The sequence below is a fragment of the Coptis chinensis genome, chromosome 6, assembly GCF_015680905.1.
Source record: "Coptis chinensis isolate HL-2020 chromosome 6, ASM1568090v1, whole genome shotgun sequence".
NCBI lineage: Eukaryota > Viridiplantae > Streptophyta > Magnoliopsida > Ranunculales > Ranunculaceae > Coptis > Coptis chinensis.
The window spans coordinates 79842226-79865650 of record NC_141461.1 but is presented as its reverse complement, the minus strand read 5'-3'; the positions used below and the strand labels follow the sequence as shown (position 1 = coordinate 79865650).

Sequence of the window (23425 nt, the reverse complement as noted above, 5' to 3'; positions counted from 1 at the left end):
GTTATCAATTGAGTCCGCCACCAAAGTTAGAGCAAACATCATTGTTACCGGTTTTTTTACCGCTTCGTCCTTGTAGTTGGTGCAATTAATTCGTGAGGACAAAGATCCATGCCATAAGCTAGATTGAAAGGGGAAAAATTGGTAGAATGCTTTGGAGTGGTGCGATAAGCCCAAAGCAATCCGGCAACTCTTTAACCCAATTTCCTTTTGCTTCATTAAGCTTCTTCTTCATAGTCGAGAGAATCGCCTTATTGGTTGCTTCGCTTGTCCATTTGCTTGTGGATAATATGGGAGCGGAGAAATTATGCTGAATTTTTAGTGTTAAAATTTGTGAATTTCTTCCGCGATCGAATTGTTTACCGCTGTCGAGACGATGTTAGATGGAATTCCAAAGCGACAAACGATGTCTTTCCATAAGAAACGCCGTACATCCGTTCTTTGAGATGTTGACAAGCGGTTGAGCTTCTACCCATTTAGTGAAATAATCACCGCGAACCAATAAAAATCTTACACTTCCGGGAGCCTTTGGTAGGGGTCCCACAATATCCAAGCCCATTTTTCGCAAAAGGCCAAGGGCTTAGAATTGGGTGGAGTTCCGGATGTCGGAAGTTTGCCCATATTTGCATGTTTTGACATGGTATGCATTTTGGGCAAATTCTGTTGAGTGTCTTTGCATGCTAGGCCACCAAGATCCTTGAGTCATGGCTTTATGTGCAAGACTACGTCCCCCCGAATCGGTTTCCACAAAGTCCGAGTGTATCTCTTCGAGAACTAGATGACCTTGATCTTTGGAAAGACATCTGAAAAGAGGATCGAAATTATTTGCTTTCCTATAAAGTAGGAGATTTCCTTTAGAATTTGGAATTATGACAAATTTCCGTGCATCTCTTTAATTTTGTAGGAAAGTTTAATTTAATCCTCGTAGAGTTCCATGTTGCAGAAATTTAAATAAATAGGTCTCCAATCATCCGGTGAAGTGTCACCGCCGATAGATTGGAGATCCAAATGTGGTTTCGAGAATTATCCGCCGTGTGGGACTCATCTTCCATATCAACATTGATTTGGTCGGCATCATGTGTGGGTGGAGAATCACTCTCAACACGATGATCGGCCAAACCTTGATGGTCGGCTAAATCTTCTTGAGCTACTTCCTCCTCGAGTGAGATTCTGAACTTGTGCCGGCCGATTTAGCTAGCTCTTCTCTCTTTCTTTTCCTTGTTGTTACGCATTCACTTTGCTCGAATTGAATTTCCGAGATGTAGATGCGAAAATAGCATAGATGAGCAATATATAAGTTTTGAACATGTTCTTCTATGACGTTATGCTTGGAAAAGGTTGGAAATCAATATAGATTTTTCTTTCATTGTTAGCATCAATGCTTGCGGCAGAGATAGGCTAAGGCATCGGCATGACGATTATCATTTGAAGAAATGGTGAAAAAGCAATGGATTTGAAATGAATGGATAGCTCATGCATTTTTGGACATATGCAGCCATCCTATCATTTCGAAAGCAACAAAAGATCCGCCAAATTGATTCGCAACAAGCTTTGAGTCGGTGAATAACTTCGATTTTGTCGCCCCCCGTGTCAAGTGCCGCCATCAGATTGCATAAAGAACCGCTTCATATTCACTTCATTGTTTGATGCGCAAAATCCGAAGACGAACAGATTTTTCAATTTTTCGCCATCGTCGGATCAAAACACAACCAAGGCTCGAACCTCGATTTGTTCTTGGAACCGTCCGTGTGTATAGTCCATAAAGTAGGTCGGCACTTGTGGATGGAGCGGGGACGATCCTTGTTGTGGATTAGGAGGAGGTTAGATCAAACCGCTCTTCCATGGTCGGTATGTCATCGATGAAAATCGGCCATAAGTGATGCCATTGCGTGGCCCTTCTCGGATGATCGGGCTTTGTAGATAATTTAAGAGGCACTCAAATATGTTTCCCATTCTCGCTAATCGCTCGAATCAGCATTTTGAAGAACTTTTCTCAAAGGGTATTCAGTGTAGACATTGATGATCGTCCTTGAAAATAAGGCTTCAATCTTCGCGGCACTATGGACAAGTGAGAGAGCTATTTTCTCAATCTGTGAATACCTTGTTTCGAGTCGTAAGGGTCTTACTTATGAAGAAAATTGGCTGTTCATTTTCATCATCAATGAATAAGACGGCGGCACTCTCACAGACTATTACGATCTTTGCCAAAAAGATGCCAATTGTTTGTCGGTGGTCGGACTAGCAAGAATTGGCCGGTGTACTAGGTATTCTTTCATTTTCTGAAAAGCTACGTCACACTCATCATCGTCCATTTTGGGGATCCCTTTAATGGCTTGAAAAGCGGGTGGAGCCGATCTGAATATTTTGAGATAAATCTACCCAAAGCGGCTATCCTACCCGTAAGTTGCTGGATTTGCTTCTTGATTTTTGGCGAGGGCATTTCAGTAATTGCACGGATTTGATCAGGGTTAGCTTCAATGCCTCGTTTGGTCATAAGATATCCCAGAAATTTTCCCGATGCTAACCCAAATGCGCATTTTGATGGATTTAGACGCATTCGAATATGCATCAGCCGATCAAAATATTTTTGCAAGTGATGAAGGTGTGATGACTCTTCATGCGACTTGATGACCATATCGTCAATATAAGCTTCCATAAACTTGCCTAAGAAGTCTGAAAATGATGTATTAATGAATTTCTGATATGTTGCAGGTGCATTTTTTAGACCGAAAGGCATTACCTTATAGCAAAATAAGCCTTGGTCTGTTATGAAAGTTGTAAGTTCTTGTTCATCTTCAGCTAAAGCAATTTGATAAAATCCCATTGAGGCATCCATAAAAGAAATTCTTTTAAACCCTGAAGTGGCATCAACCATTTCAGAAATACGAGGCAAGGGATACGGGTGAACAGGACATTTTTTATTGACATCAGTAAAATCAACACAGATTCTAAGTTTCCCATTTTTCTTAGGGACTGCTACTACATTTGATATCCATTTCGGATATAGTACAGGCCTAATAAAATTAACACTTAGAAGTTTGTCGATTTCTTCTTTCACTTTGAGCTTTTCGATCGGGAGCCATTCGGTGAGGCTTCCGACGACCGCTTTTTGTGTTTTGTCGATATCCAACTGTGACATGCAAGTGAAGGATCAATCCAGGCATTTGTTCGACCCGTCCACGCAAACATCGTGAAATTTTTCTTCAAAAAGCTCAATGAGATTATCCTGTTCTTTCTTGGAAATTTCCGCAGAAATAAAAGTGGTTTCTTCTTCCTTGTTGTTGCCGACCAGTACCGAGGAGTTTGTCGATGGTCGGGGCCACCTAAACGCCGCTCCATAGCGTTTACCCGCCAATGGAATTCTGTAATTGCTACTTTTTCCCATCGACATTTAGGATGGTGTTACCCTTGACTTCGAATCTTTATAATCTTCGAAAGTACGCACTCATGGCACTTCAAAGCTGCTATCGATCACCGAACTTTGCATACCCTACCATCACACCCGTAACTTGATAGCCCGATGAAAAGTAGAAATGATGGCTCCCATTGAGTGAATCCAATCTCTTCCCAGAATGACATTGTAGGAAGAGTTACATACCAAGAGAAGAAGAAAATCAATTGTAACTTCCTTGTTCATTAATGTCACCGGAAGAGAGCATCTACCAACCGATGTTCTTTGCTGTCCCATCGAAGCCAATGATAGGATTTGGATCGGGAACTATCATTTTCTCGGGAGGTTGAGTCCTCCTCAGAATAACGCTTGTAGATCACACTTGCGAACTACCGTATCGATCATGATTTTTCTGCACACGATGAATTCCAACAAAAGCTTGTATTACAACGGCATCATAATGAGGATGGTGCACTCCTATCAGGTCATTGTCGGGTCAATGAGAGGTCCTTCCTCATAAGTTTCAGTACCCATTCCGTGGGAAAATCATATCCACTATAAACATAGTGGTGGCTGAGATCGGTGATCTTGGAGTGATTGAAATTTTTATTTGGTGTTAGACATTGAATCAACTCACGGCATGACCGACTTTGATTACATCAGGTGCGGTAACGACTAAAGCTTGTTTCGTTTTACCCAAAGACATAATCCTCGAGCATACCCTTCTCGATCAAACCTTGGATTCTACCTTAGAGATCGGCATTGTTCGGGTTTCATGACCAAAATCATCGCGGAATTTGCACCACGGGGATTTTGTCACGGTAGCCTTGGTATCTTCGAGAGAGGAAAAGGTGGAGATAAGATATTCTTTCCTTTAATCTTCTCATAGATAACAACGTACTTCGTTGAGGATGCAAGCTTTAACTCTGGAAGTTTCTTTTGTTCTTTGCCGCTCCATTGTTGTGGCCTACCATCACTCTTGGACTTTTGATGGGTTGTTTGTTGAAACTTCGCTTTTGACTCGTTCTGCGGCTTGTTTATTCGATCCCTATCTCTGTGAACTTCGTGGCCGATGCATCATCTTCAACTCGAATAAACCGTTGAGTTCGAGAGAAAAGTTCATAACGAGTTGTTGGGACGCCTTTACAATAGAGTTGTAAATGTCGCCCCTATCATAATTAATGCCTTCCTTGAAGGCATAAATGACAAGAATATCGATGCATCTGGGATTTCAAACAGCAGCTTTCGAAATCTCGCGAACAAACTTATCGAGCTTTTCTTCTTTTGTTGTTTTAATGAATAGAGAATCAATATGTTTCGGTTCTTTCGGTTGGGTTTTAAAATGCTCGGCAAACTTGTAAGCCGATCGGTAAAATTGTGGATGGATCTTTTCGAAGCATGTTAAACCATCTCATCGACTCAATTCCAATGAGTGTGGCCGGGAATAACTTGCAAAGAAGAGAATCGCCGAAAAGTCCATAAGATCATCTTGTTTTCAGAATTAACAAGATGCATCAAAGGATCTCCATCAATCTCATCATACTTTTCGACTCGGGTCATTGAAGTCCTTGTGATGAACGGTTGTTTGGATTCGGAGAGAGAAGGGAGAATCGATACCACTTTCTATAGCTTAGATTTCGAATTTTGTTTTCGTGACTCCTTATCATTAACGACGCTTCAAGATCATCTCATGGAGACGTCGTTCAGAAAATGGAACATTCTCGACGATGGTCCCGTAACCAACCGCGGACGCGTTTTGGCCAAGATTTCTTCGAGGGGGGGGATGAGTTCCCCGTCGACCGATCCCAGGGTGAAGGTGACCGAGCCGCGAGGAGTTCGGTTCCTTCGCGTCTCCTATGGTGAACATCGAGAATACACGGACGGAGGCCTTTGAATTATCACTACCATTTTCTTGACTGTTACCAAGTGAGTCTCCATCTCCATGGCTACCATTGTCAACATACTTTGGTCGACAATGAGCTCTTGGATTGGGACTACAACTTGAGCGACTTTGTTGTGAACTGGAACTGCTTGGTGAATAGTGCTGTTGTCGAGATCGGCGATAATCCGCATTCGCGACGAGGACTTTGTATGGCTTGCCTACCCTTCTATAGCTTGGGGTAGGAACTTCATTGTTTTTTCGTTGGTTGGGTATTCTATCTTGTTTAACCTATATGAATATTTTTGCCGATCTCCTTAGTACGGTTCAAATCGGTAAAACCGGTTTTCGTCATGAGATCTTTTGTGAGTTGGTGATCCCTGACAGGGTGGTCGGCATCAAGGTCGGCAGAGGAGTTTGTGGATTCGCTTACGATTACACTGGAAAGTGTAGGCTTTCGGCGTTGCACATTTTGTTTTGCTTGTGAAGCCTTTAAAGTAGCGACTTCGCCGCGGTTTCTCTTGAGTGCGGGGAGTTTGTTCGAGTCTTTGTGAGAGATGCTTGATGTTCAAACGATCCCAAACACTTTTTGCCGTGGAGCCTGAATCATCTTCGAGAAGCTGACGCAGCTGTTTCTTTAGATTGTTATTCTTGCTCTCCAATTGTCGGAGACGACGGTCTACCTGAGTTGATGGATCTGGTACGTGAATACCCACTCTCTCAGTCGCAGATGGCCGAGGACCATCGGACTTGGAAAATGAATTCGCAGCAGAAGGTGAATGCTGAACTTGTGCGGTAAAAGGGATACTTTCACCGTTGTTTGTTTTTCGGAAGCCAATTGACGTAACTTTTGTTTTGTGGTTGAGGGTAGGAGCACAGACGGCGCCAAATATGTTTCAGCAAGATTTGCCAAAACACACCAGTTGAGGGTTGTGAGTAATGTTTTTGGAGATGGTGAAGGAGATGGTGATTGGGGAAAGATGAGACTGGACTTCGGTTTTGAAGTTGCCCTACATTACCCAAAGATATTGCTTGGGATCAAGTCTCGATTGCGAAGTTCCGAAAAAATGACGAAGGTTGGATTTTATAGGTAGCATTGGTGATAGTTACTTCCCTCGTTCTCCAATATTCCAATCGTGGGAGGAAGTTGAGAACCGGGCGAGAAACTGCCCAATCATGGGATGAAGTTGAGAGTTGGCCGGGACATCCGTCGCCTTCGTAGAATGAAGTTCGAGAACGGGCGGGACATCCGCCGGTTGGAATGAAGTTGGTTTATTGGGCGGAGAACTCGGTCACCGTGGGATGAAGTTGAGAACCGGGCGGAGAACTGTCGATTCGTGGATTGAAGTTGAGAACTGGCGGGACATCGTCATTTCGTGGGATGAAGTCGAGAACTGGCGGGACATCCGCGGCCGTAGAATGAAGTCGAGAGAATGGCGGGACATCCGTCGGTTCGTGGAATGAAGTTGGTTTCTTCGGGGAGGAGAACCATTTCGTGGAATGTAGGCTTTCAAGCATCGGCTTTTCATAGATAAGTTTCGAAAGTAATGGCTCTCGAGCGTGGGCTTGTTTATAGTTGGGCCTGGCGTGGGCTTGTTTATAGGGGCTCTGGAGCATGGGCTCGAAAGTGGGCTTGTTTATAGTTAGGCTCGGCGTGGACTTGTTTATAGTTGGGCCCCGAAGCGTGGACTTGTTTAAAGTTGGGCCCTGAGCGTGGGCTTGTTTATAGTTAGGCCCTGAGCGTGGGCTTGTTTATAGTTGGGCTCTGAGCATGGGCTTGTTTATAGTTGGGCTCTGAGCATGGGCTTGTTTATAGTTGGGCTCTGAGCATGGGCTTGTATTGAATTGGGCTTATATTGGGCCACATTTGTGGGGGCCGGAACTAAACTTATAATTTTTGGTGGAGCTAAACTCTCATGCTAGTAAAGCCTTGATCCGAGAGGACTTGGTGTTCACTAGGGATCAATAGGCAATTCGATAATCAACCTAATGGTCAATCGAATTACGTGGTGGATTGAATCTTCTCTATACCCTTTCTCATCATTTAATCTACTATTTTAGCATCTTATATTTACTATTTTCTTAGCCTCATATTACTCTCTCATTAGTGCAATAGTTAGCTAGTCTAGATTCGCTATAAGTACGTGCAAGCAAAAGTGGAGAACACGATTACTCCCCTCTATCACATGATATTTGAGAGTATTATTATATATTGATATACATGATTTAGTACTGTTCTAACTACTATTTTTACTCTATTAAAATATAGTTATTAAATGGTGACACTTGCCATCTTGCTTTATTACGTATAGCGTGTTTAGAATAAGCAAAATTGTTTTCACTATTCACAAAAATCCTTATCAAAACAATGTTCGTAATTTCTTAAAAAATTTATGCTACTGTTCGAGAGCATACGAGTTGTTCAACCAACTCTCTGCCCTCCCGTGACCTGACCCTAAAAGTTTCAACCCTAGTTATTCACTTGTGAGCGCGCGCGCCTCAGATTTGCCTTCACTGAGCGTGACCCGCGCCCAATTTAGCCTATTCTTAAGCGCGTGCGCGCCCTAGCTTAGTTAGATTAAATTAATTTTTTTATACTAATTGCAATATTACGTCACAGGTACAGTACAGTACTCGTATGCCCTACCACTCCAGTAATTGCATAAAAAAAAATTCATACTATACAGTGTCTAGAAAAGTCAAAGAATTGGGGTTATCTAATTAAGGAACGTGCACACACAGACAATCTCCCTCAATTCTTAAGTAGCCTGGCCGTTGGTTTGAAAAAAATTTAGTAGACATGCTTCAAGATTGTTGAAGACGATATTTATACGCATAGCAAGGACGCTCTAGGTAACACCTTTCTACATCCTCGAATCTACTGTAAGAGGATTCTATTTCTAGTAATAATCAGGCTATTTTTGCATGTTTTTTTTTTTTGCTAAAGGTAATTGATTAATAAAAGAATAAGAGTTACATGGAACCAAAAGTAACAAAACAAAACAAGAAATAGAAATACAGGGCCTTCACTAGAATATGGTTATCTAGTTAACAAATTGAAAATAAGTAATATAGTGGTTCTCCAAATTTTTCATGAAAGAGGGTCGAGAATCCCACCATATATTGTCTCCCTGAGTTAAAGCAGCCCCATGTCTGGCACAGCTGTCTGCTCCCAAATTAGTCTCTCTCCAGGTTGGAGTGACATTTATCCATGCTGCTTTTTCCTTCAGTGATTGCCATATTTCCTTAACTCTCCAATGTGTTGTGTTGTTCTAGAAAGCGTGAACAACTGATGAGGAGTCGCATTCTACCCAAATATATCGCCATCCCAGTTCGAGCGCTTGCTTAATGGCCTACACAATTGCCATTGTTTCTTCCATGTAATTTGTAGAGGTACCCATTCTGCCAGCTGCTGCTCCCAGAAATTTTCCTTTGTAGTTTCGGAACACGAACCTCCATCCTGACCATCCTGGATTTCCCCTCGAGTACCCGTCAGTATTTATCTTGAGAATACCAGGAGGAGGTAAGAGCCAAAAGCATTCGAAGATTTTTGGGGATCTTTGAAGTTTGTGCTGGAGATTGAAGTGTTTAAGAATCTTGAGATCATGCACTGAATTCTCTATATGCCCCAAGGACTTATGGTGAGCTCTTATAATCGCTCTCCTAACCAGGAAACAAACTTGTGGATAGCTTGGAGCTTTGTTGTCGTACATTACTTTGTTTCTATTTTTCCATAGACTTGCCATGACCGTCAGTGAGCAAGCTTTCCACATGTCCAAGATGAGTGAACTGTAGTGTTTGCTCTGCTGTCTCACGTCAGAGAATGACTCCATCTCTCGCTGTATGTGAAAAATCTGCTGAGCAAACTTCCAAACCTTCTTGGCGAATGGGCAGTGGAATAGGACATGATCTAGAGTTTCCTCTTGATTTCAGCATATGCAACATTGAGATGCGAGGTGAATTTTTCTTTTCTGGAGCTGATCATCAGTTCGAGTAGCACCATGTGCTAGTTTCCATGCAATGCCCTATGTTCTCGGAAGGACTTTAGAACTCCAAATGAATTTACTCCATGCTGGCTTCGGAGCTTTTGTTCTGATAGCTTCGTGTGTCGCTGCCACTGTAAAATGCCCAGTTGTAGAAGCCATCCAAATTCTTGAGTCCTCTTTAGAACTATCTGGCTGTGGTAACTTAGAGATATCAATTCCCAGGTGATGAAGCACTTGCGTCATTTCATTGGAGAATAACCATATATCCCCATGAATGTATTCACTGAGTCTAGCTTGATATTTCAGAATTTCTTTTCTTTCCTCATGAAAATAGTCGCATATGGGTTTCTGCAACAGCCAATTCTCCCTCCAAATATTAATAGCTTCTCTATTACCGACATTCCAGCCATGCAATAGTGCCATTTCAGTGAGAGCCCATTTAATACCAGTCCAAACTGTTGAAGTTTTGTAACTAGACCATCCACCAGCTCGGTTAATGTATTTACCCCTCATGAAGTCTGACCAGTCTCCTTCTTCAGTCAACAGAGTCCAAGCTTGTTTCATAAGCATGGATAGATTGATATCTTTGAGCCTCCTTATTCCTAGCCCTCCCTCCTTTGTTGGTTTGCATGACTTCTCCCAAGAGACGGTGATAGCCTTCCTCTCCGCTGGGTTGCCACTCTAGATAAAGTTCCTTATGATGGTTCACATTCCTTTATCACCGATTTTGGCCATTTGTAAATGGCCATATTGTGAACCGGGATACTATTGAGGACATGTTTTGCAAGCACCACCCTTTCTTAGAATGATAGCAATTTTCCCGCCCAACCTGACGCTCTCTTCCTGATCTTATCCACCAGAGGAGTTAGTGCAGCTTTGGTTACTTTCCCCATGATAAGGGGTACTCCCAGGTAATTTTTTGGTAGACTACCTTCATTGATGTTCAACGCCTCCTGTATAAGAGCCTTTCTTCTATTGGTCATAGGACTGAGGAATAACTTGCATTTATCCTTATTGATGATCTGCCCCGAGGAGTCCTAATATCTATTAAGGAGCTTTACCAGTTGCTTGATGCCTTTCATGTTAGCATTGCTGAATAGGAACACATCATCGGCAAACATTAAATGTGAAGGGCTACAATATTTTGCATTTACCACCATATGTAAAAGTGCTTTGTCCTGAATCAACTTTCTGATGTTCCTGCTTAAACAATCCTCCGCCAGGTCAAAAAGCATGGGAGAGAGAGGATCTCCCTGTTTAAGACCTCTTTTTGCTGAAAAGTGACCCTGTGGACCCCCATTGAGCATAATAGATAATGAATTGCTTGCAAATACTCCTTTAAGCCATTGAATCCATGTGTCTCCGAATCCCACCTATTGCATGCTCGTTAGGAAGTGCATATTAGACTTAAAACTTGCATGAGATTAAGATCTAATACGCATAAATCTGCCATATTAGTTTCTCGTAAACGCAGAAATAATCACCTATCTAGAAATTTATAGTTAGAGTTTTTATATATTAATTACAATAGAATATATATTTAAAACCAATATGGCCTATCAATATGTAGACCAACAATCATGTGGCTATTATGTAAACCCTTCACCATGTTCATGTTGTGGTAGTCCTTACCATTGGGCTTCTTAGTTCCCATCATACCAAGAGTTTGGGCCTACTATAGGATATAATTATAATTATGAGCCTCAATGTTCAAACTTTCATAGTAACCCATACAATCAAGAGTTTTCTAGTCATCCAAACTATTCATAGAGTTCCACCAATAACAATCAACTTGCCATTCAACCTCAACCTAACCTAGCACAGTACGAAATCAACCAGAGTCACTCAAACGCCAATAACTATGACTATCAAACACCATACCAACCAGAACCACACAACCAAGCTTCCCCTCCGCTAACAACATTTGACAAAATAATGGCCCAAAGCAAAATAATACTTCAAAACTTAGAACGGACAAGATTGATGCTAACCTCACCTACACCAGACCTTTCCACCATGCCAGAAATCAACCACCCATCTAGTTTGTCACCCTTCCCAGACTAAATTTCCCAACTAGTAGTCGACTCAACAAACATATTTAGGGAACAAAAGACTGACTCAGAACAAACATTTAATGAACAAATAGCCGACTCAATTAGGGAACAAAATGCCATCACCCAAACTATGCTTCAAAATCTAGCCCAGATGATTTCCATGATCCCCTCACCTAACACAGAACTTTCAACTTTGCCAGAGATCGACACATAAGTAAAACAACCTATTCCCCTAACCAAACCATTCGACCTAGTTAAGACCTACCCTGAATTTCATAAACCATTACCTTCCCATGACCCTCCCATTAACCATTGTATTGACTCCACACCCTACCAACTGGATGAGGAAATTCTTGAAGACGACTCTTTAGGACATGTGTTGGATGACCACTCAATAAATTCGAACGATGCCATTGAGGAACCTTATATTATTTTAGAAGATGGGAGTGAGGAAATAGAAATTAACAATTATAATCTAAGGCATGAACAAGTTAATGTGCAAAAATTAAAGGAAGTAACTTCTTTAGTGCAATGTGAATCTCAATTAAGTTTGGCAAATGGAATCGATCTCACAATGGACGAGATAGATGAATTCCTCAAAGTTGCAGATGAATACCACAATTATGTGGATGTGAACAACCTAGATAAGGAATTCGACAAGTTTCTAAGAGCGTGTGAGGATCCACCAACTGATGAACCACCAACCCACCACCATCCACCTGAGTTACCACCTCCTGAAATCCAACCATCTACCATAACTATGTCATCCATTCCTCAACCATTTCAAAGGAATTTCAAAGTTGCACTATAGCCTTTTGCCTCAGAGATCCTCTATAATTTTTTAAACCCTCACGGTGAAGAGTTTTTGCCTAGAACACAAACCCATGAGTACACTATTCCTGTAATTGAGAGCCAAGTTTTGACTGAGTGTAGTGAGAAACCTAGTTTGTCTTATTTTTCATCATCTGAGCCTCATGAAAGACATCAGGATCCATACTTCATTCCTTTCTCACCTAAAGTATCACTAGTTCATCTCTTGGGTCATTCTAACTCTTTAAAACAGCTACAACATGATGGTTTGCATATGTTATTTGATGTGTTGCATAAGTTTTCATTCATTCTTCTACATGATTATTTCCAATTATACCACTTCATTATGTTTGAGTGTACATTTAGTATCATATTTTATGGCTAGACTCATAACTCTTTCGACTATTAGTTTATAGTTGAACACGCATCATCCATCTTGTTCCACCCCAGTTTTTTGCTTGTTTGGGGGTGTGCACAGTCTTGGGGAATCTGACTTAAAATGACCCCACATTAAGTCTAGTTCATCTAGTTCATCTCTTGGGTCATTCTAACTCTTTAAAACAGCTATAACATGATGGTTTGCATATGTTCTTTGATGTGTTACATAAGTTTTCATTCATTCTTCTACATGATTACTTCCAATTATACCACTTCATTATGTTTGAGTGTGCATTTAGTATCATATTTTTATGGCTAGACCCATAACTCTTTCGACTATTAGTTTATAGTTGAACACGCATCATCCATCTTGTACCACCCCAGTTTCTTGCTTGTTTAGGGGTGTGCACAGTCTTGGGGCCGGAAATCTAACTTAAAATGACCACACATTAAGTCTAGGGGATCTGACTTTAAAAGACCTATATAATTTTTTGTAATATATCACCTTAATGGAGTATAGGCCACAAAATTTTTCAAACTTAAAAAAGAGTTTCAAATTTTGTTTGGGGGTGGCGTATTTTGGTCTTTCATTTCAAAACTTTTTACCACATTTTGCTTGTCATGTTTACTCCAATAGAGTCTAGGTTAGTTAGTTAAATAATTTAATTGTGCTATTGAACTATTTCATGAAATCCCTTCTCCCAAATTGTTTGGGGGTGGTATATTTAATTTTAGCATAGCACATTGTACGTTCACATATTAAAATTGCATGTATAAATATCAAAATATTGATGCATAATGTAATTAGGTACCTTAATTTCGTGAAATGTCACTATTTCGCGAAATTTCAAAAGTTAATCCTATAGGAGTCATGATATGCGCATGCTTAATTTGTGAACGTATAGTATTATTTTATTTATATTAGAGTCCGCTTATGTCCCAAGCACTATTTATTATTTCATGCAACTCATATAGGAGTTGCATATGTTTTTATTTCTTTATATTAGTATAGATTAACCTTCTTTTTCAGGTGCTCCCATTTACAACCACGTTTTTATCGTACTCTCTATCCTTTATTTTCATTCCATACTTTGGGGACAAAGTATGATTCTGTTTGGAGGTAGTATAAAAACATGTTGTAAATGTTTAAGCACATATTAGGTTGTATATTACGTATTAATTATCGTATAAAAATTAGAAAAGTATCAAAATCATAAAAATAGTTTATATTATGCACTTAGTGATAATAGTATTGTTCCCTTCTCTATGATGATATTAGTCTAGAAATCTCACATAGTATTTGAATTATGATTTAATTTTTAATTGAAACTTAGATTAATATGTAGGTAATAGTCATTGCATCTTTTCACGAATATCTTGTATGAGCATCTTTGATTGTACTTGGCAATATTTTTCTGAGACCTGGGTTAGAGTACTTAATACATATCATGTGAGCATCTAGCCAAAAAGTCTCATATGAGTGAAATATCTGAATAATGACACAAGGGATAAGTAAAATCCGAGTAGAGAAATCACACATCCACTTGCTTGATCACCATACCATATCCTAAAGCGAGAATTTAGGCCATCTTTGAATCGATATAGCTAAAGATTCATACATATAAATAATTATCTGCTAGCCGCCCTACTGAGACTTTTCATTAGCCTTTTCACAACCACAAATCATTTACCCATCTTTAAAACCAATAAAAATAAAAATAAGCCTACCCATCTTGAATGAGTCTGAGAAATATGATAAGTAAAGAGAATAAAGAGAAAGACCTATGGAAAACCAAAAATTAGTTATTTACTCTAAAAAAGAAAAAGAAAATAAGTTTTCATCCAAACAAAAATAAAATGAAAATTCCAAAAAAATAGAATAAAATTAGTCAAAAAGCCAAAATAAAAAGGCTAAGAATGGAAAATAAGTGTTGAAGCAAAGTAAGAACAAGGTTTTCTCTAGTTACATGTAATTGAAAACCCTATTATCTCATACTTGTTTATTTGAATATCCATTCTATTTTTTCTTAAAACCATCACCTCAGCCCCGCATAACCTAATAAAGACCTCTAGCTCAATTAGGATTAATTTGGCGTGATAGTAAGTTGTAGATGTGTTTGATTGACCTCGGCTTTCTTGGATTGTCATTGAGATTGTAAGAAAACGTGTGCCCACTGCACACTGGAGTTAGCAAACTTGAGTGAAAAAATCAGAGTGTTATGTGTCTTGACACATTCCTTGTGAAAACCTACTTAGGCACGCTACTCAAAAGTTTCATAAACGGACCTGCCATTGCATTTCATAGCATAGTTCATTGTATAGTTGTTTATCTTAAGATGATTTGATTATTATGCATATATTAATTTAGGAGTTAGATTGATTATCCTTGTTTAAATGCTAGTGAGATATATAAATATCTGAGATAAAATTAGGGGACAATTACTTTTATTTCTTAGTCGTTATAGTATAAATGAAGTTTGTGAGTATCTTCTTTAGAAAACTCTAACGAGGCTATAACTTGTCCACTAGGGAATTTCTAGTAGTTTAAGGCCTTATTGCATATAGTCAATGCAATCGCACTCTGTGAAAGGAGATTAGTTAGGACCACATTTTTTGCCACTTATTTGTTTTTATTTCTTATCTTTGCTTGAGGACAAGCAAAATGTTGTCTGGGGGTGGTTGATAAGCACCCAAAAGTATAGTTTAAACCCCTTAATAGTATTATATTTAGGCCAATTATGCTTATAATAAATAAGAGTTAGTATTGTTTACGTGTTTTTCTATATTTCGGGTCTTGAAGCTGATTATGTACTTAAAGATGCAATTTTGCATGGAAAATGAGTCAAGATTATTGCTGGGGAAGTTCTACGTTTAAAACCCAAGAATCATGAAGAAAAGCCTTTTTCAAGCCCAATCAAAGCTGGAAAGTCAGTCAATTTGGGTAGAAAAAGAACAAAAAAGTTAATAGAATTCAAATAGGCGTAGCTTTGGACTCGGGCCTCATAATTGGGCCTACTTTATGGAAAAACGACCGGATCAGAATAAGCTTTCCAATGGACCCGGTCTTGTCCCAATCAGAGTTGTAAAAGTGGACGAAAAGGGTACTGAAGTAATTTCCAACAGTTATGGCCTCTTTAGACTTAACCTAATGGACTTTAGGCTCACATTAGAGACCCAAAGTCTTTCTTTTTAGCCCATGCACGAAAATGTAACCTTAATTCTCTCCTATATAATTAAAGAGGGTTAAGGCTAAACTTAATACTCCTCTTCCAACACCCATTTCTTTAGTGTAGAGTAGTTTAGTTTAGTTTAGGGTTAAAATTAAGTTAGAATAATATTAGTTTGTAGCCTCCATTATTCTCCATCAATAAAAGCTTAGTTCTTTAATATTCAATTCTCTTCTTTTATATTATGTCTTTCTATTGTTATTTAGTTAATATGATTCCAATGAAACAAGGCTAAACCTCCATTAGAGGAGGTTTATGAAACCATGTGAGGATGATTGGTAATTAGTATGGTTGTTGATTTGTATTAGCGTTTTAAGTTTGATTCTTATGATTATTTAGAGATAAAGATCATAAGAGTTGAACTAGAGTTTAGAGCCACCATCAAAGAGATTTGTGGTGGAGCTAAACTCTCATGCTAGTGAAGCTTTGATCCGAGAGGACTTGGTGTTCACTAAGGATCAATAGGCAATTTAATAATCAACCTAATGGTCAATTGAATTGCCTGGTGGATTGAATCTTCTCTATACCCTTTCTCATCATTTAATCTACTGTTTTAGCATTGTATATTTACTGTTTTCTTAGCCTCATATTATTCTCTCATTAGTGCAATAGTTAGCTAGTCTAGATTCGTTACAAGTACGTGCAAGCAAGAGTGGAGAACACAATTGCTCCCCTCTATCACATGATATTTGAGAGTATTATTATATATTGATATGCATGATTTAGTGTTGTTCTAACTACTGTTTTTACTCTATTAGAACATACTTATCAGTATGAACAATGATTTTTCATACTCCAATAGGTGCTCTTACTAATCATATATTATGTTGAGGTATGAACAGTGATTGTGCATAGCTCATGTTAAAGCTAGTATGAACATTGATTGTTCATAGCTCATGTTGAGATATGAACAATTACCCCAAATATGTATGAATAATCAATGTTCATACACTCATGTTTGAGATATGAACAGTGTTGATGTATGAATAGTGATTGTTCATACGCCAAATAGGTTATGAACAATGAGTGTTCATACTCCAATAGGTGTTCTTACTGATCATATATTATGTTGAGGTATGAACAATGATTGTTCATAGTTCATGTTTAGGTATAAACAATGAAACATGTTCATATTATATACATCATACATTATATTGAGGTATAAACAATAATTGTTCATAGCTTATTTTGAAGTCCTAAATAGGTATGAACAATGATTGTTCTTACTATATACACTGGGTCGTTTCGGTTGGGTTGGGCCGTTTATTATTTCGTGTCCGGGGTATACTTCACATTTCATCTACCCGAGCCATTTTTTATTTTGCATCAAGGGTATACTTGATATTTCATCTACCCGGTCTTTGTGAGTTATTAAAAAAAAACAGGTCGGTTTTTCTAGTTTATTATTTCGGAACTTAGCCCGTACCAGTTTTAGCCCCTTAATTTTATTAGATTCTACAAAATAATCAGTTGCCAATCAAAACTAATTACCTATGCTAACCATAGTTAATAATGACCCAGTAGTTTTGACAAGTGTCGATTTACTATTCATTCCACAAGCCTACATATAAAATTCAATGGTCCGACTTTCTCAGTTTCTCTATATCTGATGTAGAACATAGAGGTTTTTGGTTCTTGTCTAATTGTTTTTAGTAAATCCAAGTTTTTTAAAAATAAGCTATTTTCATTTTTATTATTTTAGCATATATAGTTTAGTGTTAAAAAGTCTTGTTTACGAGTTCTAGTGATCTGAAGGTTCCTATTATGATATAGCTAGATTAGGAACGTGTTTTTTCGTATTTTAGAAGGTTTCTAAGATTATTTCAAGGAGTTCTCAGTATAAAGAAATTTATGGACGAAAATTGTAATCAACTCTTCAATATTATCAATAAACTTAATTACGTTTCAATTTATTTGTTTTATGTTCTAATGTTCTAATCTATATCTTAATATTAAAGCTCCTTACAAGGGGTATTTTTCGAGCTCTATTAAAATTCCACATCATCAATTTAATATTAACTTAAAATGGGAAACTCTTTCCCTTTGAGAATCCAACTTCAAACGGGAATCTCCTTTCCTTTTAAAACCAAAACTCAAATAGTAGCATAAAAACTCTTTACTACACAATATCTCCTATTAAAAACGGAAATCACACTTCTAAATTAAAACGGGATCTCTCATTCAATTAAAAAATGGGAATCATTCTCCTATTATCCACAAGGGGTATTTTTCGAGCTCTATTAAAATTCCACGTCATCTCCTATTAAAACGGGAATTTCTCTCCTATTTGAAAAACGGGAATCTTTTTTTAAAACAGGAATTCCTCTCCTATTAAAACAAATTCTAGCGCTTCTAATTAAAGCGGGAATCATTCTCCTATTAAAATGAGAATTCCTCCCCTATTGAAAAGGAAAAATCTAGCATATCTAATTAAAATGGGAATTATTCTCCTATTAAAACATGATCTCTCTCCCAATTGAAAAAACAGGTTTTTAAAACTTAATTAAAACTTCATTTAAAACAATTTGTTAGAAAATTAAAACGGGTTAGCGACTAAAATGGTAGTCCCAATTTTCTAAAAAAAAATCTAAATGTTTTCAAAAGAGCCGGTGCGTATGCACGGGCCTACAAGCTAGTGAACTTTTATATCGCCTTCCGCTAACTACGTCAATATCCTTAGGTTCAGCAAGTTTAACAACATGATTCACACGGGACTTGATCACCATGGCTAAGACCTTTCCAGTCACGTTAGGAATAGGGATCACACCGTTGGCAAAGCTAAGCCATCTTCAATAAGTTTTTTTATTGTCTCAGACTGAATGATAATAGATTCTTCAACTTCAAAGACCTCACCATCTATACTCCTAAGTGTTACTATTTTCTTGGACGTTTCCATGGTTGCAGAAGAAAATTAGGTAACCTTTGGTTTGGGTTCCTATATATACAGCTCTACAAAATTAGTTTAACTTTCTTATCCTGAGTTCAGGTTGTATTTAATTTGCAAAACAAAATGAGTTTTCCTATGGAATTGGAATTGAAAATATAATTTCAAGACTTACAATTTCAAGTAATTAAAATTCCTGAATATATGGAAATCTCAAATTTCTGCCCCCTATAGAAACCTACAATTTCTTGATTTTGGAGATTTGAAGGTTTCCATTGGTTGCCAAATAGGGTGATTCTTAATTTTCGGAAATATATTCTGAATTCCTCCCTAAAATCCTGGTTGCCGAACACACCATGAGAGTGATTAGGAATTGAAACATATTACTTTCTGCTAGATACAAATTTTGGAAACGAAAAGGAGTTGTACTGGAAACAGGATTTCGAAATTGTTCTATATATATGCAACAAGTCCCTTAAGGCTATATGCCATGTTTGATCACATAGTTTCCAGCAAATTTTCATCGAAAATCTTTAAGAAAACATTTCCCAAATGAGAACAACATATTTACTAATCAACATTTCCCAAGAGAAAACTTGTTAGTTGTAACATTTTGCACAAGAAAACTTGTTAAATTAGTTAAAACTTTGAATTTTTCTAATCGCCATCGCACATTTGGAATGAATGTCTTGCAGACTTGTGCTTGAATCAATGCTTCGAAAACCTAACAATAAAATTTGCAACACGAGTTTATGAAGAGAAAATCTTTAGGAGTACCCTATTGTTGCATACTTTTCACATACTTGGATTGTTATCTCTGACGGTTGGTTGTGGGGGTAGAAGTTTTAGTTTAGAAGCACTTAAAATGTCGTAAATTTCCCAAGTTTTAATACTATATTCTGTTGGTTGGAAAATTGGAAATTATATAGGAGTTTCCTGGAGCACAAGTTGGGGGTACGGTTAGGCTCCATAAATAGTTTTTCAATTGTTTAAAGACAAACACCGGAAAAAAAAAAAAAAAAAAAAAAAAAAAACTACAACACCACCATTATTAAATTTTAAATTTTGTAAGTCAAGAGACAAATTTTGGCAAGATCAATAATCCACTAATCGGTTGTTCCATTTGTCTCCCTATAACAATAATTGATGCCGCAAAAATCTATCTCTTCAATTTTAGTTCAATGTGTTATCAACCTTCACTCTATGTCAGGACCACATGGGGTTGGTATTTCCATCAACTATTACTAGATGATATTAGAGCTGCTATTTATCATCTTGGTCTTTCATAAACTTGTAAACATAAATTCTTACAGTTTTAGCTCAAAACTTTGGAAGGAATCGATTCCTTATCTGCTTAACTTGATGAAAAAAAAATTCATGTGGGAGAACCCTAGCTCTTATTCTTGAAATAGGTGCTCTAAATAATTTCTTAAATGACTATCTGATTTGCAAGGAAGATGAAGGGTGTAAGCAGCTATGTGAACATAATATTTCCTGGCTTCAATTTCCTCTAATATCTTAATTCTCATTAAGCTTATATTTTGCAAGGCTAAGTAGTTTAAAAGAAGTCATTTCACAGTCTTTTTTTCATATCAAACAACTATCTATAATCCCTCTGTCACATTTACCTCATTTGGCATACTAAATACGTGCTATTTTTATTTTTATTTTTTCATGTATAGTGCATGTTCAAGTAGAGGAGAAATAGAGAAGTTCAGAGTTATGATGATGAGTTAGTTTGAGTGGGCTGGATTGAACAATAAACATGTGACTCCGGATTGCTTTTGTAATGTAATAACTACTAAACTACCAAAGTGCTTTTAGATATGAATTCAAATGTTGGATGCCAAGTGAATATTTTGAATTCCATTTGCAATTACCAAATAAAGATGTCGTGTCCTTGGGAGGATATATAGATAAGGCCCTAAATTCACTAATACAGGGGAGACTCCCTACTAAATTAAAACCATATTGGAATGAAAACAAATCAAAATCGCAAGCTTAAGGAAACGGTTACATATATTGGAGGCTTGGAACTGAGGTGAAAACAAATTAAATCTAAGTGTAATTGTGTAAGGGTAGAACGCTTGAAGGAAATGATTATACTCTTACGTTATACACTTAGATATACCAAACGGAATCAGCGAATACAACAAATTTCAGAATATGAATATCATTTAAATTGAAGTGATATTCCTTTTCGAAATAAAAGGATGTACATTTTGTTAAAAAATTAAAGGAATACAATCGCTGAAAGGGTATGCTTACAAGCTGAACAAAAAAGACCATTGAAACAATGTTACAGGTACTGATCTGAGGACACGAGCAATTGCAAGGTTGTTGGTGAGTTCATAAAATACGAGTGAAAGAGTCCTGAACTCATTTCCCACCTGTTCTAGTAGAATTGATGACGAGGCCGGAACAGCCTGAGCTGCTCCACCTATGGCTTCTATTGGATATATAGGAGATGTAATGCAAGTCCACCGTACCCACCTTGAGCAAAGTAAGGTTTCAACTATTGTGAACAACCTAGACATAGCATACCGTACTTTTGCAAGAAAGTATATCTACATGCAATGAGAAGTAAGTACCCGGTCTGATGTTGAGAACAGATCATACTAAAACTTCGAAACTCATTACGGAGCACTGCAAGAGTTCAACTTTAACCAAAAGAAACTACTATCAGTCGCGCACTTGTGTACACTTCCTTAGATTTTTCAACTCCTTAGTGCACACAGAATCACAGACTATCTTTATTATTAGTAAAATATTTTTCAAAAAGAAGTATCCATTTCGAAACGTATAAAGCAGTTTGATAGGATACCAGCTTTTCAATTCACTGGGGAACTTTACACAGTCGAGTTAACACTACAAGAAAACAGGTTTTACCCCACAGTCCAAAACCGTGGGAAAGGGTAACCGTCGCAGGACCGTGGGCTTTTTGGGCGTCTACCCACAGTCATGACAGTAGGTAAAGTCTACTAATAGCGACGGTCTTTACATCAGCTATTGCCGTCGGTATGGCCACAGCAGAAACCGTTGGAAAATCCATGGCAAAAAAATCACTTTCCCCTACAGTTTTAGTCCGTGGGAAAATGTTAGTTTTTCCTACAATTTTGGTCTGTGGGATCTGCTTTGCTATGGCTATAGACCGTGGCAGAGTCATTTTTTTTAAAAAATAATAATTGATATTTCAATTCTTAAATCTTTTCACCTGCAAAAGTTGCAACTGTGGTACTATAAATCAACCTTTGGCCACCGTTTCATGTGTTGCAAAAGGTTATTGCTGATGAAAAGCTTGAATTTGAAATTAATTTTATTTTATCCTGGAGACAAAGCATTCAAACACATCTTAATCAACAAAAAATTTTGAGAAGTTCAATAAAAAGATATCATACTTCTTATATTCCAAGTACAAAAGTATCATTACAAGCATTAATTGTTTAACAAATATAAAATTCAATGCATCACTGCAATTATCCTTTTCATCACTTAGTACTCCTAAATGTTAATGTCTATTGAACCGTTGTCGAGCATTTTATTCTTCCAACGGACTCCAAAATTCTCCCTCGAATCTATATGTACAATGTTAGTACCCCACTGCTTCAATTTGCAAAAGTGTTAACAGTAAGATTCTTATCTAATTTGCGATGTACTCAAAGAAGTATTTAAACGTCGACAAACATGCATAACTAATCAAATGCACAAGTAGTAGTCCATAACTGAAGAGCCTTTTAAGAACTAACTTCAGATGGCATCTGTGAAATTATAATTTAAAAATTTGGTAGCATTTTCGCAAATGCCACCTATAACTTTGATATCCTTTTTACGTAAGTGTTTTTTGTGAAACGTTATTATACATTATGAATTGTGAGGTTCTTCAAATATCACATGCATGGTTTATTACTTGCACTCACACTATTCTTTTTTCTCTCTTTTTTCCTCTCCCTCTCTCGCACTCACATTGTTCCTTTTATATCGACCCCCTCTTTTCTGGGTCGTCCATCTGTCCATGTATCTTACGGTCCGACTCCCCTCCGTACCTGGGACACCTGCAGTCTAGGGTTCCGCGGTTACAATCCTGTGCTCTCCTTCTCTCTTCAGTATTCTGCACCTTATCCCCTGCACCGCTGACCCCGTCATCTTTTCCACATCATGCTACTACAAATGCCCCTTCTCGACTCCACGGTCCTGTTAAAGGATCCAGGGTCGAGAACCTTCACCGTTTGTCCTTTCTGTTCCTCGCCCTTATCTCTTTTTCATCGATTTGTGTGCAAGGTAAACTATCATCATCACGCATGTTCCAGCCGCCCTCGTGTCTCGCGCCCCCACGTGTCTTGTCCTGGCTGGATTGCCACCCCGACTCCTCGAATTCACCCACTTTTTGCATTTACCTCTTTACCCCTCACTCCTTTTAAACTCTTTCCATTCTCCCTCTTTCTCATTTCTTTCTTCTACCTTTCTTGCTCTGCCTTTATTCTTGCTTTCTCGATCAAACTCTGTTAGCACGAATTCCATTGTTCTTCCAACGATTCTACCCCACTTTTGGCACCCTCTTCCAGGTCTATCATCTTTGTCTTTGTTCCCACCGATACGTTTTCTGGCCTTCTTCTCTTTTTGTTTGATTTGGTTGTTTGGGTTGGTTCATATCTTGCGTCTGTTCCTCTTCCTTTCTGATATCGACCAGTGAATCCGATGAATCGGGCTCATCTCCATCCCTTGGGGCATCGTCTCCACTCCCTACATCGTCTGTGGCGGTACCATCCACTTCGGGACGTCAAGGTCCCCCGTTACCTCCACCGTCCCGATGCCGCCGCCC

General features: G+C 38.2%; 1 protein-coding gene across 1 annotated transcript; it reads right to left on the bottom strand.

Annotated features, from left to right (window-relative positions):
- Nucleotides 1–9292: 9292 nt before the first annotated feature.
- On the bottom strand, nucleotides 9293–9823 carry LOC147494715 (uncharacterized). Its single transcript, XM_086568226.1, has one exon. The coding sequence runs from the start codon at nucleotides 9821–9823 to the stop codon at nucleotides 9293–9295; it is 531 nt and encodes a 176-aa protein (XP_086424352.1).
- Nucleotides 9824–23425: the final 13602 nt, after the last annotated feature.

Coding starts and splice junctions, on each gene's coding strand:
- LOC147494715 (XM_086568226.1), bottom strand. CDS start 9,823: ATGCTTATGAAACAAGCTTGGACTCTGTTGACTGAAGAAGGAGACTGG.